Raw genomic sequence first — 16,705 nt, forward strand, 5'->3', positions numbered from 1 at the left:
CATAGCTGTAAATTTTACTTCAGATTTTGGGAGAAATATTTCTTTTAATTTAGGAACTGCAAAAGAATTCAAATAAATTAAATAATTAAATAAATATGTATATAATACTGCTGGGTAAAGATATGTTTGGACTGATGTTGGATGTGTTGGACTGTGGGGAAAACCGAACCACCCGGAGGAAACCCATGCCAACACGGGGAGAACATGCAGACTCCACATAGAAATGCCAACTGATCCAGCCGGGACTCGATACACAGCAACCTTCTTGCTGTGAGGTGACAATGCTAACCACTGAGCCACCATGCCACCCCACACTAATATATATCCAATAATATGCTGTGTACATTACTATAAAGTAAAAATATAAGATAAAACAAAAAACTGACAATGTCAAAATTACTAAAAATGTTGAAATAAGCACAAAAGTATATTGAAGAAAATAAAAACAACAACAAAGTAATACTAAATCCACCCTGGGCTCCATTAACTTTCAATTTCAGAAGACCAGCCAGTTTCATCGTCTTATATTTCCTATTATTCCCACTGTCACATCACAAATATACAGTGGACATTTGCCTTTTTGATGATTTCATTCTTCTGTAAGTCGGCAGAGTCAAAAAGGCGTGATGGATGAGAGCAGCAGAGGAAAGGGTGAAAGGTTTGTCCTCTCGCAGTGACTCTGCCTCTTTGGCCTGACTTCACACAAACAGATCACCAACTCTGAAAAGGACCAGAATCTACCAGAGGGGATCAGTTTTCCCTGAGCCGAACCACTTACCCAGCAGCGCTCACACACACACACACACACACACACACACACACACACACACACACACACACACACACACACACACACACACACACACACACACACACACACACACACACACACGCACACACTCTTCATGTCAGGGTTGTCACAGTAACCTGATCCTAAGGCCTCTTGACATGCAGCAGTCCAGTCTGCTCTCTCTGCCCGTTCGTTCACTCTGGCTGGAAAACAAAGGAATTGCTTCCACATGTTTCTAAAGGCTGCAGAGTCTCCGGGTACAAACCTTCAAGACGAGACCCTTCTCTGCCAGGACACTTGCTTGCGCACTCTCTCTCCTCTGCACACACACACATCAAAACTGCCATCTAGTGTCTTGTGTTTACAATTTTTTTTTGCATAGACGAATATGTATATACAGTTGAAGTCGGAATTTTTCCTTCCTTAATTATTAGCCCTCCTGTATATTTATTTCCCAATTTCTGTAACGGATAGAAGATTTTAACACATTTCTAAACATAATAGTTTTAATAACTCATTTCTCAGAACTGGTTTCTTTTATCTTTACTATGAAAACAGTAAATAATATTTTACTAGTATTTTTCAAAATACTAGTACAGGCCAGTAGCCAAAGTGGGTTTGGGCTGTTTGAAAGACCCACCCCTGGACAAAGGTCCAGAGTCCCATACATGAGTTTATTTGTCTTATTTTGAGTGCTTTTCCATAATAAATTGTGAAAATAACCCATCAAAAAAATGTAAGATCATTTTCCTATTCTGAAGTCATGCCGTGTCACAAATTCTAACTAATATTGTGCCGGAGTCTATTCATGTCTAGAAGAGATACAGCTGCAGATACTCACACATCACCATAGCATAATTTTTGTGACACTGTACAATGATAATTTATATTTTTACAATACTGTGTTGACTTTTGTTTGGACGTTAAAATTAGTAACTATAATGAGATTTGTAAAAATATATTATTTATTAAAGTACCCATTGCATTGTATTTTATTGTCTACCCCAACCCCTAAACCCTCCCTCAAAGTAAAGTGAAAGCAATAATTATAACAAGAACTATTCATTTTATTTATTAAAGTAATAATTACATTATATGTTTTTACATTACTGTGAGGGCAAGGTTTGAGGTTGACGGGGGTATTTTAATAAATAAATAATGTAAATAATTTTTGTTAACTTCCGGGCGCAGATGTATCCCTTCTAGTAACAACCGCGGGCTGCATTCTGTTTATATTGATCATTATACAACCTTTAATGTGCATACTCCGCTTTCAGACAGACAGACAGACAGACAGACAGACAGACAGACAGACAGACAGACAGACAGACAGACAGACAGACAGACAGACAGACAGATAGATAGATAGATAGATAGATAGATGATAGTGCTAAATTTTACAAAGCAAAAACCGTAGCCTATCCTGCATCGTGGTAAAAGTTGCAAGCTGCTCATTCTTCGACCAGTCTTGACATGCTGGTTGTTCATTAACCTAATTAAAATCATCCTAATAGCACGGAGGACTTCTTTTACTGGGCAGCAAAACAAAGTCTCATTTGCATATAGAGACTTAATGAGTGCATGGCAGCAGGTGCAGACGGATGATAATTATCAGTAATGATAGTCACCTGTGACCATCCACACCTTTTTCTCAAGGTTCATTCCTTCATAACAAACTTAACATGAACATCACGGACAGCAAAAGTGCAGAAATGCTACTGTCAAACAATAAACCAAGTAACAGCTTTTATTTAAAAAGTTGTCAATGACTCGTACAAATTTAATTTGTGCTTACAAGGTTTATTTTTATTTAATCCCATAGTTATATTGGGTCAGACCTAGCTTTACATCAAATACAAGAAAACTACAATATATTTTGTAGGCTAATTTGTTTCAAATGAGAGACGGCGTGTTGCTGTCCTCTAGTGGTAAAATGAAGGAGGTGCCATATATTATGTGAAAGTATGTAAGCATACCTAAAACATTTAGATATAAAACAGACCCCAAAGGAAACCACTCTTTTTTTATCCAAAAACAAAACAAGCCTTTATAGCCTACATTATTATATACAATATATTCGTTTGAAGGCTATTTGATCTATCTAACCTAGTATCAAAGTTTCTCACTTATTACCAACCAAACATATTTTAGGGCTATACAAAGATTCTTTTATACATAGTAAAATATAATATATATTAGTAGTAGTAGTAGTAGTAGTGGTAGTATTAATAGCACCAAGAGAAAACCTATATCAATGTTTTTTTCTTCATTTATTATTTTTTTTTATTATTGACTTCAATAACAAACATACAAAATCCAATTTTACGCAAAAAACACAATGATAGTAACAATGATAATGACAGATCATGTTAAATAATATAAACATATAAAAATAATAAATAAAAAGAGAAACAAAAGAGAGAAAATGTAAAGGAAAAACTTAACCAGAGATACATACATAACACAAATACAGCAAAAGCAAAGAAGGACTTATGTATCCGTGATATTTCGATAATATTTATCATAATAATCCAAGAATCCATCACTTTTCTTGTGATACCTATATCAATGTTAGCAGATTTGGGAGAGCAAGGCAATGACGTAATCTTACACGCGACGACGTAACCGCCCATAAACAAACATGGCGCACTACGCTCGTTGTTTGCAGGTCTGCCTTCTCGTTTTGAGAACGTATATTAACATACAAAGTAATTTAATTCAACGACTTCACGCAGTTCAAAGACAATGTCACAGACAACGTCTACGCACAAGACGACAAGTAAGCATTTATTTGATTATATGCATTATGAACGTGCAGGATTCTCAACTACACGTGCTGGAACACTGGGGATTTTACAATGCGATTCTTGACTGTTAAGCTAAAATACGAATAAATATATAACATGCAAAAAACGGAGCGGGAAATCACAAAATAGTCATGTGTTAGTCATATATTCTGTTTTGGCCAGAGGATGGTTAAAAAGAATGATACAAAAATAATCCAATGAATTAAATAGTCTCTGTACGAATTTGTGGCTTTAATGATGTTAAATCCACATAATTCTGAATGTGTGCTAATTAAACCTTATTTACATATGCAAATTAATGAATTAAAAACCCTCCATTAATTCTAAGACTAAGTGAAAATATATTTCAAATCTTCAGCTAGGCTAAATACAGAGACAAAAAAACAAGGCTTTTCCTTTGTCAAAATATGTATTTTTGTGCATTAATAATGTAATAATAATTGTTTTTGTGTTTGGATTCCGTTTTTAAAACTTTGTTTTAATAATAGTAACTTATTGTGTTCATAACTATACATTACCTGACAAAAGTCTTATCGTCGATCCCAGTTGTAAGAGCAACAAATTATAACTTCTAGTTGATCATTTGTAAAAGTGGCAGAATGTAAATTTTTATTTTTTATTTATTCAGATGAATCATTTGTTGAATTGCATCCCAATCATAACAAATACTGAAGAAGACCTACTGGAACCCACATGGACCCAAGATTCTCAGAGAAATCAGTCAGGTTTGGTGAAGGAAAAATTATGGTTTGGGGTTACATTCAGTATGGGGACGTGCGAGAGATCTGCAGAGTAGATGGCAGCATCAACGGCCTGAGATATCAAGACATTTGTGCTGCCCATAACATTACAAACCACAGGAGAGGGCAAATTCTTCAGCAAGATAGCGCTCCTTCTCATACTTTAGCCTCCACATTAAAGTTCCTAAAAGCAAAGAAGGTCAAGCAGGGCTCGAAATTAACCTTTTTGCTTGGTAGCACCGGTGCTCCTAACTTTAAAAATTTAGGCTCATCAGCCAAAATTTAGTCGCACCCACCAATTATGAGCAACGCTACACGTTTTATACAAACATATTTATTGCATTTGAATTCAACAGTAATCAAACTAACAAGCAAAACAAATCTATATATGCAAGCGTAAGAAAAATATGTCTCAACAAAATCCCGTTCTCACAAGAAAATACATTTTAAAACATAACTGAGTGACTAAAGCATACACGGAGCGCTCATCGGCCCTGACCGCACTGCTTGAATGAATCTGTTAACGGTATAACTGTGCTTTTGACATATACTGTACCTTATTATATGCATACGTCATGTTAATAGCAATACCGGTCTTTTCATTAGTAACGTTAGTGATATTAGTTTACTCAGTGTAAGCCTGTTTGTGATGGTGTACGTGGTGTTAAATTTGACATATAGCTGCCCCTTGCACGGCGGACAGCATCTGGCGATTATATGAAGGATTAAACAGAAGCTCTCGTGCTAGATGTGGCAAACAGTTACCTGAAAACTCCATCCCACAGACTTTTCATAGCAGACTTGAAGCCAATGGTAGTCTTTTATCCACTCTTGGAAAAGTGTAGATGGTGGATTAACATTCAGCACATGGTCACTAGTAAGATGAGTCATTATTTATAACTTTAGATGCCATGGTTTCTAAAACTAAATCTGTCAGCGTTATCTTCATTCTCATCTTCAGCGCTTTAGTTTTTTGTGGTAGTAGCTCTCTCTGTCATCCCAAGCAAGAAGGCGCTGTCTGAGTGATTGACAGCTGATATTAACCAATCATTCGCGTTCAGTGTTAGAGCAGGGGGCCAGTAAGAAGAGCGTGAAGGCGGGGCAAGCATTACGGATTGGCTTTGTTTACTGCAGCAAGTTGACATGACAACTGTTTTAAACCATTCCTGAGTGCTGCGTTTCCCGTTTCAAGTGCAGATAAAGAGCTTAGAGATGCATTCTGCGTGAATGACTCCCGAATCCGCGCATGTGGTGAACATTTTGCAGTAAAAATTGGTTGCACACAACAATTTTAAGCACTCGCAGAAATGCTTCCAAATATATTTTAAGGTCGCATTGATAAAATTTCGGGCGCATAAAATACAGTAAAAAATACGGGAGAATCCCAGGAAAAACGGGAGAGATGACAGGTATGGTCTGAGGGTGTGTAAATTAACTCGAAACATAATACTTAAAGTCTTAAGTATAACATATGTACAACACACTTGAGGCTTTGTTTGTTGTCTCACAACAGAAAGACAGCTGAATGTTTCCATTACATTAAATCCATACACCTTTGTTTTCCTTACAGATAGCCTTGGTGTTGATGAGAAGACGGACGGCAACTGTGTGGTCACATCCGCGAGAGCACCGCTGGTGGGACGTCATTGTGCCTGAATTCACTCCAGAAGAGTTCATCCAGAATTTCCGAGTCTCGCGGGAGTCTTTCGAGTACATATGCCGCCGCCTCAGACATATGCTTGAACGAAAAGACACCAATTTCCGCTTGAGCGTACCTGTAAAGAAACGAGTTGCCATTGCGCTCTGCAAGCTCGCCACTGGCAGCGAGTATCGATATGTCAGTCAGCTTTTCGGGGTTGGTGTGAGCACTGTGTTCAACTGTGTGCAGGACTTCTGCAGTGCCGTCATTAAAATTCTTGTGCCCGTGCACATGAAATTTCCAAGTCCCGAAAAGCTGAAGGAGATGGCAGACGTCTTCGAGAATTGCTGGAACGTACCACAGTGTATTGGCTCAATTGATGCACACCACATCCCAATAATAGCGCCTGAAAAAAACCCTCGTGGCTATCTTAACCGAAAAGGCTGGCATTCGGTGGTACTCCAAGCAGTAGTAGACGGGAACGGGCTCTTCTGGGATTTATGCGTTGGTTTTTCTGGAAACCTAAGTGATGCAAGGGTCCTACGACAGTCTTATTTATGGAGTTTGTTGAGTGAAAGAGACTTGCTGAACCACAACAAAGTAGACATCTCCGGTTGTGATGTTGGATACTACCTAATTGGAGATTCAGCTTATCCCTTGCAGAACTGGTTGATGAAGCCGTTTCCCGATATTGGTGGACTGACCCCGCAGCAGGAAAGCTTCAACTCCAGGTTGAGTAGCGCCAGATCGGTTTCGGATCTGAGTTTCAAGAAGCTAAAGGCACGATGGCAGTGTCTCTTCAGGAGAAATGACTGTAAAGTGGAGCTGGTGAAGAAGATGGCTTTGACCTGCTGCGTGCTACACAATATCTGTGAGGAAAAAGGAACCCAGTTTTCAGAGGACCATTCAACTGACCATCTGAACTTGCAGCCCCCTGTTCAGGAATTTATAGAGAATGGACAACCAGAGGGGACGGACGTACGAGAAGCATTATCAGACTTCTTCATCAGACAGAGTGATATTATTCAAGTAGTAGTTTAATGCTATTATGGTTTTCGGATTCTTGGTGGAATCTTTTTATGAATATTCTTATAATTGATGTGTGGAGTATACAGCAGGAAAAATATGTATTGAACATGTCAAGTTTTTTTGGTTCCGTGGCTCTCGTTAGGGATTTGCACATCGATTCCTGTGTATCGATATATAGATACACAGAAGCTTTTAATTTGGTATCGATATTTTTTTTTTAAGTGTTGATATTTTTACTATATTTTAATAATTTCTGCATTACTAAATGTTTTAGCGCTGTGTACAGGATTGTCAGTGACACTTTGTATACAAGACGTTACACCAATCAATCTGCGGCGTTAACTTACACATTCAGCTAACTTCAGATACACATTCAGATAACTTACACATTCAGCACACGCAAGTCACACACTTCTGCATTACGGAATGACACGATGGCAGAGAGGTAGCGTGTTGTGGGCCTCATTAGCTGAAAAAGCGTTGTGCAAGCAGTATGTGTGATAGGAAAGTTGTACACGGCAACAATACAAGCAGCCATTATAAACACTTACAGACAACACATCCTGAAGCTTATAAAGAAGCAGAACAAAAACAAGCTGCCTTGTGTTTTACTGCTTAGTCTCCCTCTGCCCAACAAAAGACATAGGAGTTTTAAAGGAGTTAAACCTTTCTTTCTCTCTGAAATAACAGAAAGTATTGAACACATGAAGAAAGGGAGGTGTAGAAAGGCAGTGAACGGCCAGACAGTAGCAGAAATCTCTCAGTAAAGCTACGGTCACACTAGAGCAGGGGTGCACAATATTGTTCCTGGAGATCTACCTTCCTGCAGATTTCAGTTGCTACCCATATCAAACACACCTGAACCAATTAATTAGGACCTGAACACCACTTGATAATTACAGGCAGGTGTGTTTGATATGGGTAGCAACTGAAATCTGCAGGAAGGTAGATCTCCAGGAACAGGATTGAGCACTCCTGCACTAGAGTTTGTGTGTGCGAAATTCTGATATGTGGCGCTGCGAAAAAGGGTGGGAGTAAACAAGCTTATTAGACATTTAAATAAGCGAGCGATTGCTCCATGTTTTAAATTTCTGTCCAGAGAGGTCATGTTTTGACCCTCGATTGGTCTCGCGCAGTCAAGTGATGCAATTTTGCAGGTCAGAGTTCACCAACTTTGAACCGCAGCAACCTGCGAAACTCTAAGCACGATACTGCGTTTCCGGTCTGACACGTTTGTGTGCGTATGAATGGAAGTCTATGGGAGGAAAAGCCCAGTGTGACCGCAGCTTAAGTGAAGTTTTTTAGCTAATTTCAGGAGAAGCACATTAATAATTAACAGGGCTGGCACATCATTGGCAATCAAGCCTTCAACTTCAAATCAGCGTGGGGAAATGCAGAACGACAACCCGTTTTTTTCTGTGAGCAAAATTAGTTACAGTTTGTTTATGTTTGCCGTGAGGTATCATTTCAGAACATGGGATCGTAAAAGTGTGGCTGAACGATGAACGACGTCAAACTCCGGGTGAGTTTTCTTGTGTCTTGATTGTTGTTCAGTCTGACATAACAACTGAGATTTTACAGTCTGACATGCTACAACCGTCTTCAAATTATTAAAAATGGCATTGTAAGTCGGGTTTGTGTTGTTAAAGCAGGGTTGGAACTGCTAAATGCTATAGGACTGAAGCGTTTGACACCATGATAGGTTTGATGGTGTTCTATCGAGAGATGCTATTTTACATGTAAGGGTTCAAAAATAGGCTCTCACTATTATTTTAATCACAGAAAGTTTGCAACAAAAAAGAAAAGCACGTTTGTTAAAAACAATTAATGGTTTATTCACTAGAGAAGCTTTACTTTCACACCTGGCAGATAAAATGTTTTTATAGGAGCAAATCACAGGGTGTCCATATTTTGTGTATGAGGTGAAGTCCACTTGTACACTGATATTTTTATTGAAGTTTTTTCCCTTGTCTTTTTATATAAAGGTGCAGTATGTCAGATTGACGCCCAGTGGTTTAACTTGGTATTGCAATTCAAAATCGAAACACTTTTTTTTTTTTTTTACCCAGCCCCCTCTCTGACAATGCCAGGCAAACGCAGGTTGTTTAGATTCAGATACATGGCTACATCCAAGCGAGCAACACAATTTTTTAATTTAGAAATGTTTTTTATTTCTCGTGGCTGAAAAAAGCACAATCAGTACCTGAGGTGATCCATGACATTGCCGTTTATTACTATGACATGGATCACCTCAGGTACTGATTGTGTTTATTTTTCAGTGTTAAATGCTACCAATGCGAGTGTGAATGCCATTTTACATGACATTTATTGCCATATTGAAGACAGTAGCAGATAGTTTACCTAGGATGAATGTTAGAACTGTGGGACAGTGCAAACCAACAAATATCAGTCACTCAGCATGTACTTTTAATAATGTTAAAGAGGTTTAGTATGTATTAATTAGATTCTGAAACATTTTGCTGAAGTGCAATGCACTATTCTGTTCTTCTGAACAGCTGTATTTAAATGTTTCTGTCATCTGGTCAGACAGTAAATTTGCGTGTCTCTTGAGTCTTGGCACCATTAAAATATATGCTGCTCAGCTAATGTTTGTGGTTGTAATATATTATTTGCAATTGACTTTCATAACTCTGAATCTGCGCCTCATTTCAGAGGCTGCTGCTGTTCACCACCAATGAGGCTGCATTGTTAACTACATACACTGATGCGGCCTTCAAGACAAATGGACTATGGTGTTTTCCACCAAGGCAATCCAGAGTGCTGTAATATAATTGGGTAAATTGGCAGTGGGCAGGTTATAGAGACCAAAAACAAAGACTAATAATTAAAGTAAACTGACAATAGCATTGTTTTTCAGACAAATATGTTCACTTAACATGCTCCTTACATATCTGCAGAACACATGGTATTTTTATGCTTTAGAAGAGTCTAAAACTTGCATACAGCAGCCCAATCTCATGTTAAGAACATGCCAAACCATCAAATGGTGATTTAACACTAAGAATAAGGCCATGTTGGCCAATCAGATTCCTGAAAAAGTACAAAGAGCTGCATAACCTGTTGTCAAACAAAAGTTGAGAAGTTGCACACGCTGTTGCAACATTGTTCACTGGCCAAATGACCACACAGTTACCAAAGTTTCTTAATATCTTCACCCTGGCTAGAGTTTTCAACGGGTTTTGGTTTCAGTAACCTGATACTGCATTTGTGTGTAGACAAACAGAAAACCACATACAAAAAACGTCAGGTTATGAAAATATCAGTGTTAGTGTGGACAAGACCTCAGAATGCCAAAATAATCCACTTTTGTAGGAGACAAATTTTGTTTGCAACACTACTTCCATATGAACAAAGATGATGGTGTTGTAAAGAAAAAACAAAAGCAATTTCAGGGATAGAACAAGTTATGAAATTCCATGACTTCTATAATATACAAAATAACCATTTAAAACAGAGGAACACGTTAAAAATGTTACATACACAGAATCAATTTCAGTTTAGCTTTAACTCTGTGCGCAAACATGAATTGAGTGTGCATGTCTATGGCTTGTTTTCCTGCTGTGCCTCCATTAGAGTCACCATGCGTCCCAAAAGTCCAAGCATAGAATTGGTAGCTTCGTCCATTTTATTGAGAATGGCTGTATTAAGTTCTTTGGCGTGCGCCATAAACCGTTCATCAGCAGTCTGTAAATAGTCAAGCAGCTCCTGGTTTGAATCGTTCTTCCTTATTCTGCCTGATCCCAAAGACTTTTTTATTAGCGTCTGAGATGAACTGAGGGACGTTTCAGGTTGGTTCAGCACTTCATCATCTGCAAGCAACATAATAACAGCAGCACATTTAATTAAAGAGCTAAATGTACTAGGGCTATGCAATATGACATTATACATTTGAATTATTAGCCTTCCTATATATTTTTTCCCCAAAATTTCTGTTTAACGTAAAAAGATTTTTTTTTCAACATTTCAAAACATAACAGTTTAAAAACTAATTTTTAATAATTAATTTATTTTATCTTGGCCATGACAGTACATAATATTTTACTAGAAGCTAGTATTCCGCTTAAAGTGCAATTTAATCATTGTATAAGTGTTTTTTTCTGTAGACAATCAAAAAAATATTGCTTAAGGGAGCTAATAATATTGAAATAAAAAAAAAAATAAAAACTTAAAATAGTTTTTATATGTAAAGTGAAGATCTGGGAACATAATTTGGGAAATATTAGAAAAAGGAAGGAAAAAATAAAATCACAGGAGAGCTAAAAATGTTGACTTTAATATCGTATGGAAAAAATAAAATGTCTATCGTTTCACATTATGCTTTGTATGCTTTATTTTCAGAATTTATAAACGCAAGCCATTACGGCGACACAGACAGAAGCATGAATAACAGCATTGTAAAATTGGAATTTTGAAAGTACAATGTTCACAAGCAATTTTATTAGCAATATTTTTATTTTAATGTTGCACCTGTTATAATTTCTTTTTGAAAGGGTTTTATACTTTAATCATATTTATTTGATATTTCTTTTTTTGATAATTTTATTTGATAGCTTTTATTTATTTATTATATATATATATATATATATATATATATATATAGGTTGCAGCTTCTGGTTCATGTGGATTTTCTTTTTTAAATGTAAGAAAGTAATAGTCATTTACATGTGGTCAATATAAACTTGATTAATTGAATGGAGACAAATGACACTATATAGTGACATATATTGATTAAAGATCGATTAAAGACTTGTCATATCGTTCAGACCTTTCATGTAAAGCATTGACTAAACGCTGATTTATACTTCTGCGTAAAGTGATCAGCATGACCCACAGCGCAAGTAGGTTGTGTTCCTCTGTGTGTGGGTGGTTAGTTTTTTTCTGAATGCTACTTTAATGTACAAGTAGCTAAAACTCGCTCATTCAGAGGTGGGAAGCAGAGAACGTGCAATAACTTTAATCATAAGGTAAACACAAAACTAAAGTTTCCATCTGAAGCTCCTTCAGGAGACTCGACACTTGAAAACATTGTTCCATCTGGCTCTTGACTCTCAGCACTGCCCACACCTGTCACCGCCACCAAGCTGACCAATCACAGAGCTTGAGCTATGCATTGTTGCAACGCCAGTGTCGGCCATGGTGAGGGGTATGCGATCGAGCCTGGCTATATACGTGCGCTTGACACAGAAGTATAAATCAGCCTATTCTAGTCTTGCCAAACATATGAATGCAGCTACAACAAAATTAGCAACATCCAAATTGTGAAGAAATAGTTTGACAGCTTACATTGAAAACGTGTAGGAAAAAAAAAAAAAAACCTTACCAAGATCAGCTGCAGAAGAAAGCGATTCGGCCTTTATCTCAAGCATGGCTGATGCTGAATTTAACGCTTCAGACAATTGATTGGCTGGTAAGTTTTCCAGGTCATTGTCCATATGGTTGTCATCCTCATCGGTTTTAATGTTCAGTTGGATGCTGCTTTTACCTGGTTCAATCTTCTGGTCCTTTAACTCCTTTTTAAGTTTTTTGATTTTGTTAACGATTTGCTCAGTTGTACGGGTAAATCCAGCATTTACCATCTCCTGGCATATGTCTTCATATACTCTCTTCCGCCTTTTCGACTTTTCTAATCTTTCCTGGAATTCGGTGGAAGACCATATGGTGAGCAGTGTGTTGGTTTCTTTTGAAGTCCATTGTTGTACAGATTTGTGCTCGTGTACTTTACTACCTACAAAAAAAATAAAAGAAAATAATTTTTACATTTTTAGCTAACTGTATAGGTATTCTTGCAGGGATGTATTGTGATGTGGTAAAAGTGATGTAAATAATGACATGTTATTTGACAAGCACTAATTAGATGACATTTAACATAGCATTTCTTCTGTAAAAAAAAAAATAAACGTATTCTTCTTAGCGAGTCAAGTGATTTAAAAAAAAATAAAAAATAAATAATAATAATAATAATAAAAACACTTCACGAATCTGACAAATTCTCCGCAGAAATAGCAAAAAACGTCCACAGATTCCGTCTGGCCCTGCTGATTATTTACTATGGTTTTAGTTGGACAATATTGAGGTACACCTGTTTTATATAACAATAAAATGCAAAAATCTTACACAAAATGTGTATGCGTTACCAGGGTTAAAAAAACAGATTGAGGTAAAGTTGGTTTTATATTCACACACTTGTACTTTGTCCCTAATGTATTTTCAGAAAAGTATTCTTTGCAAATTCTAAATAGTGAAATCATATTAGCAGCCGATTTCCATCCAAGTACAACATTGTTCACAGTCAAATAAATAGTGCTGATGTTTGTTTTTTTTCCAAGTCATACTTGCATGTGATTTCAGACCAAATTTTCAAATTACCATGGTAAACAATATAGCGAGCGTGTCACAAGATGACACTTAACGAATGTTTAAATAGAAAAATGACTTTGCCTCAATAATAGTGTGTGTGTGTTTGTACATATTTATCATTTTTTACTTATCAAAAATGTATAAATACAGTTACAAAATGGCTAACTTGATAGCGTACATATCTTTTACTTTATATTTTATCGGTCCGAGAAGTTGCTGATTAGTTACTATGGTTTTAGTTGAACAATATATTGAGGTACACCTGTTTTATATTACAATAAAATGCAAAACTCTTACACAAATTGTGTATGCGTTACCAGGGTAAAAAAACAGATTGAGGTAAAGTTGGTTTTATATTCACACTTTTGGATTTTCTCCTTAATAATGTAATTTCACAAAAATATTCTTTGCAAATTCTAAATGGTGAAAACATGCAAGCAGCCACCGTAAATGACTATCAAAATACAACATTGTTTACAGTCGGATAAATAGTGCTAATGTTGTTTTCAAGTCATACTTGCATGAAATTTCAAACCGAATATTTGAAGTACCATGGTAAACAAATATAGTGACAAAATGGTTAACATGGTAGCGTTCACATGGTTTACTTTATATTCTCATTCAGAGAAGTTGCTGATTAAGTTAGTTACTATGGATTTAGTTGGACAAATTTGAGGTACACCTGTTATATATAAAACAATAAAATGCGAAGATCATAAACAAATTGTGTATGTGATAAGTGGGCTAAAAATAGCGGGAACTCACCTATTTCATCCTCAGAGCACACGGGCGACTCGGGGTTTGTTTCCACAGTGGCCGTAGCCGAATTCAAGGCCCTGGTGAAATGACTGGACGGTCGGTCTCCCAGAATCGACTCCATAACTCCGTGGTCGAATGTTCTCTTGTTGTGCCCTCCACGGCCGCGTTTGCTTGGTTTCATCTTCAGATCCCTATATTCCTTGCGAAGCTTTTTCAGCTTGTTTACGATTTGCTCGGACGAGCGATTGAAGCCGCCGTTCATCATTTCTTGGCTTATCTCGTCGTACACTATTTGCTTCTTCTTCGACCTCTCCAGCTTCTCCTGGATCTCTGAGGAGGACCATATCGCGAGCAGCACGCTGATTTCCTCTGAAGACCACAGCGTGTGTTTACCCTCGGACATTTTGTGGGATGTTCAGTTAAAGGCACGGTCACTGCAGACAGCAGCGTGGTTGCTACAGATAGAAAGGCTGTTGTTTTGAAATCGTTTCCTGGTGACGTCATATTTACCCGCCTGTGGATTTGGGTTCCTGACTGGAGGTAAGTGGACTTTTTGGGGCCTATATGTGATCATATTGGCTCTAAAATACACTCAATATTATCTAAATAAAGGTGTGTGGCGTTTCATTTATTAGACAAGAATGATCTTGCATTTTGTTACAGTTCTACGTCAGTAGGCGGCGACAAATGAATAAGCCTATTCATTAAGCCATTAACATCAATAATGAATAAAATTGCACCAGAGATTGCATGCTTCCCAACAAAACTGTGAAAATGTGTGAAACTTCTGCAGGCATTACTGAAAGTTCGGTGGATGCCACTATACCTTGAGGCCATGGGAGAAGATTTATGAATAGGAGTAAAGGCTGATTTATACTTCTGCGTTGAGTGATTGGCCTGACCCACTCACGGCGCATGCCTTTGCATATCCGTGCATTTATACTTCTGCATGCTGTTTGTGTTGCTCTGCAATAACACTTCCGAAACGCTAGCTGGCAGTAGGTTTTTATATTTCTCTGTGTCTAGTTTCTTTGCGGGTGTTGTTTCTGAACACAGTCTTGAATGTAGAAGTAGCTAAAACTCGCTCATTCAGAGGCGGGAACCAGCAGGCGTTAATCATAAAGTAAACTCAAAACAACAGTTTCCATCTAGAGTATCTTCATGGGACTCGACACTCGACAGAAGTTCGTGTCAGCTACAGCGAGGGCTATGTGTATATTTATATGCGAGGCAGTGGCGCAGTAGGTAGTGCTGTCGCCTCTTGCTATGAGCAACTACCTCGGCTCAGTTGGTGTTTCTCTTGGAGTTTGCAGGTTCTCCCTGCCTCCGGGTGCTCTGGTTTCCCCCACAGTCCAAAGACATGCAGTACAGGTGAATTGGGTAGGCTAAATTGGCCGTAATGTATGAGTGTGTGTGTGTGTGAATGTGTGTGAGGATGTTTCCCAGAGAAGGGTTGCTGCTGGAAGGGCATCCGCTGCGTAAAAACTTGTTGGATAAGTTGGCGGTTCATTCTGCTGTGGTGACCCCGGATTAATAAAGGGACTAAGCCGACAAGAAAATGAATGAATGTACTATTTCAGTGGAACCACTAGGAAGCCAAAATTGTTGGTACACAAGCTTTGGCCATGAGATGGCAGTATATACTTACATATGTGCGATCCAAAACCCTTGAAGCCATGTAACAAAGATAAATGCTACTCTATTACTTCTTACCCAGAAGTTAATATTTCAGCTAGTTGAGTATGACAGTGAGATTCTTGAAGGTCTTTTAAATCAGAGGCATGACATGTATTTATAGCACAGCGGCTTTCATTTATTTCACACAGAGCACAAACCTCATGGGAGCCGACAACACTGGGAGCAACTCAACCGTCGTTTCAACAGAGGATGCGGTTATACAAACACTGTATAGACTATTTGGAGGGATGTAAACAATAATAATAGTCCTAATGTATTTCCTCTTTTATATTTTTAATTTTCATAGCTTCTGAAAATCCAAAAGGGTCCACATATTGATTATTTTTTATTTTTTTTTTTTTTATGGCAGCTGATTGAGGACCAAAAGGAGTCTAATGATTGAGCCTAAAGGCCGATTTAAATATTGTTCTAAATACAAGCAACAGCATGCGATAGAAGAAATATTTTCCATATTAAAAGCAGTTTTTGTTCTAACAAACACTTCAAATTTATATATTAGAAACGGCTTCTATTTCTTGCACCTGAACAACAGAATACACTGTCAATGATCACCTTAAGTAGGCTAAATCCATGTGCTTTATTCATTGTTAAATACTAATAATGTGAGTTTGATGGCCATTTTACATGACATTTATTGCCATACTACTGGAAGCAGCAGCAGATAGTTCAGCTCAGATCTTAGAAAATAAAATAAACCATTTAAAATCTGAACTTAAGAACTGTGAAATAATGCAAACACATATCAGTGATTCAGCATCTACATTTAATAATGCTAAAGAGGTTTAATATGTATTAATTAGATTATAAACCTTTTCATTTCATGAGTGAGTGCATGTGCTTCTGAATGGCTGTATTTCAATTTCTG

At 37.5% G+C, this 16,705-nt stretch overlaps 2 protein-coding genes and 1 long non-coding RNA gene across 5 annotated transcripts in view; 2 read left to right on the plus strand and 1 right to left on the minus strand.

Moving 5' to 3' along the window:
* Window positions 1-3,380: 3,380 nt before the first annotated feature.
* On the plus strand, window positions 3,381-7,597 carry zgc:113227. Of its 2 annotated transcripts, XM_068221719.1 has the most exons (3): window positions 3,422-3,569; window positions 4,226-4,322; window positions 5,908-7,597. In XM_068221719.1, exon 3 carries the CDS (start codon window positions 5,923-5,925, stop codon window positions 7,015-7,017), a length of 1,095 nt encoding a protein of 364 aa, XP_068077820.1. In that variant the 5' UTR covers window positions 3,422-3,569; window positions 4,226-4,322; window positions 5,908-5,922; the 3' UTR covers window positions 7,018-7,597.
* Window positions 7,598-8,815: 1,218 nt separating this feature from the next.
* On the minus strand, window positions 8,816-14,631 carry si:dkey-261j15.2. Of its 2 annotated transcripts, XR_012407460.1 has the most exons (4): window positions 14,149-14,622; window positions 12,347-12,751; window positions 9,367-10,835; window positions 8,816-9,208 (listed from the first exon to the last, which is right to left on the minus strand). XR_012407460.1 is itself a non-coding variant. In NM_001326584.1 (3 exons), the coding sequence occupies exons 1-3, from the start codon at window positions 14,543-14,545 to the stop codon at window positions 10,567-10,569; spliced, it is 1,071 nt and encodes a 356-aa protein (NP_001313513.1). In that variant the 5' UTR covers window positions 14,546-14,631; the 3' UTR covers window positions 10,270-10,566. The 2 variants fall into 2 exon arrangements, 1 of the variants encoding a protein (NP_001313513.1); NM_001326584.1 differs by lacking the exon at window positions 8,816-9,208 and having other exon boundaries at window positions 10,270-10,835; window positions 14,149-14,631.
* LOC141386175 (uncharacterized) overlaps window positions 14,175-16,705 on the plus strand; it is a 70,914-nt gene continuing 68,383 nt past the window's right edge. Inside the window, exon 1 of the long non-coding RNA XR_012407623.1 lies at window positions 14,175-14,682. This is a non-coding gene — a long non-coding RNA (uncharacterized lncRNA). The remainder of the gene's footprint in view (window positions 14,683-16,705) is intronic.

Source organism: Danio rerio, chromosome 6 (genome assembly GCF_049306965.1).
Source record: "Danio rerio strain Tuebingen ecotype United States chromosome 6, GRCz12tu, whole genome shotgun sequence".
In the NCBI taxonomy this organism is placed as follows: Eukaryota; Metazoa; Chordata; class Actinopteri; order Cypriniformes; family Danionidae; genus Danio; species Danio rerio.

Excerpts from the sequence above, each read along its gene's own strand:
- zgc:113227 (XM_068221719.1), top strand. The coding sequence starts at position 5,923 with ATGAGAAGACGGACGGCAACTGTGTGGTCACATCCGCGAGAGCACCGC.
- si:dkey-261j15.2 (NM_001326584.1), bottom strand. The coding sequence starts at position 14,545 with ATGTCCGAGGGTAAACACACGCTGTGGTCTTCAGAGGAAATCAGCGTG. Across the intron at positions 12,752-14,148 it reads GTGCTCTGAGGATGAAATAG|GTAGTAAAGTACACGAGCAC; the intron begins GTGAGTTCCCGC and ends TTTTTTTTGTAG. Across the intron at positions 10,836-12,346 it reads TTCTTCTGCAGCTGATCTTG|ATGATGAAGTGCTGAACCAA; the intron begins GTAAGGTTTTTT and ends TGTTGCTTGCAG.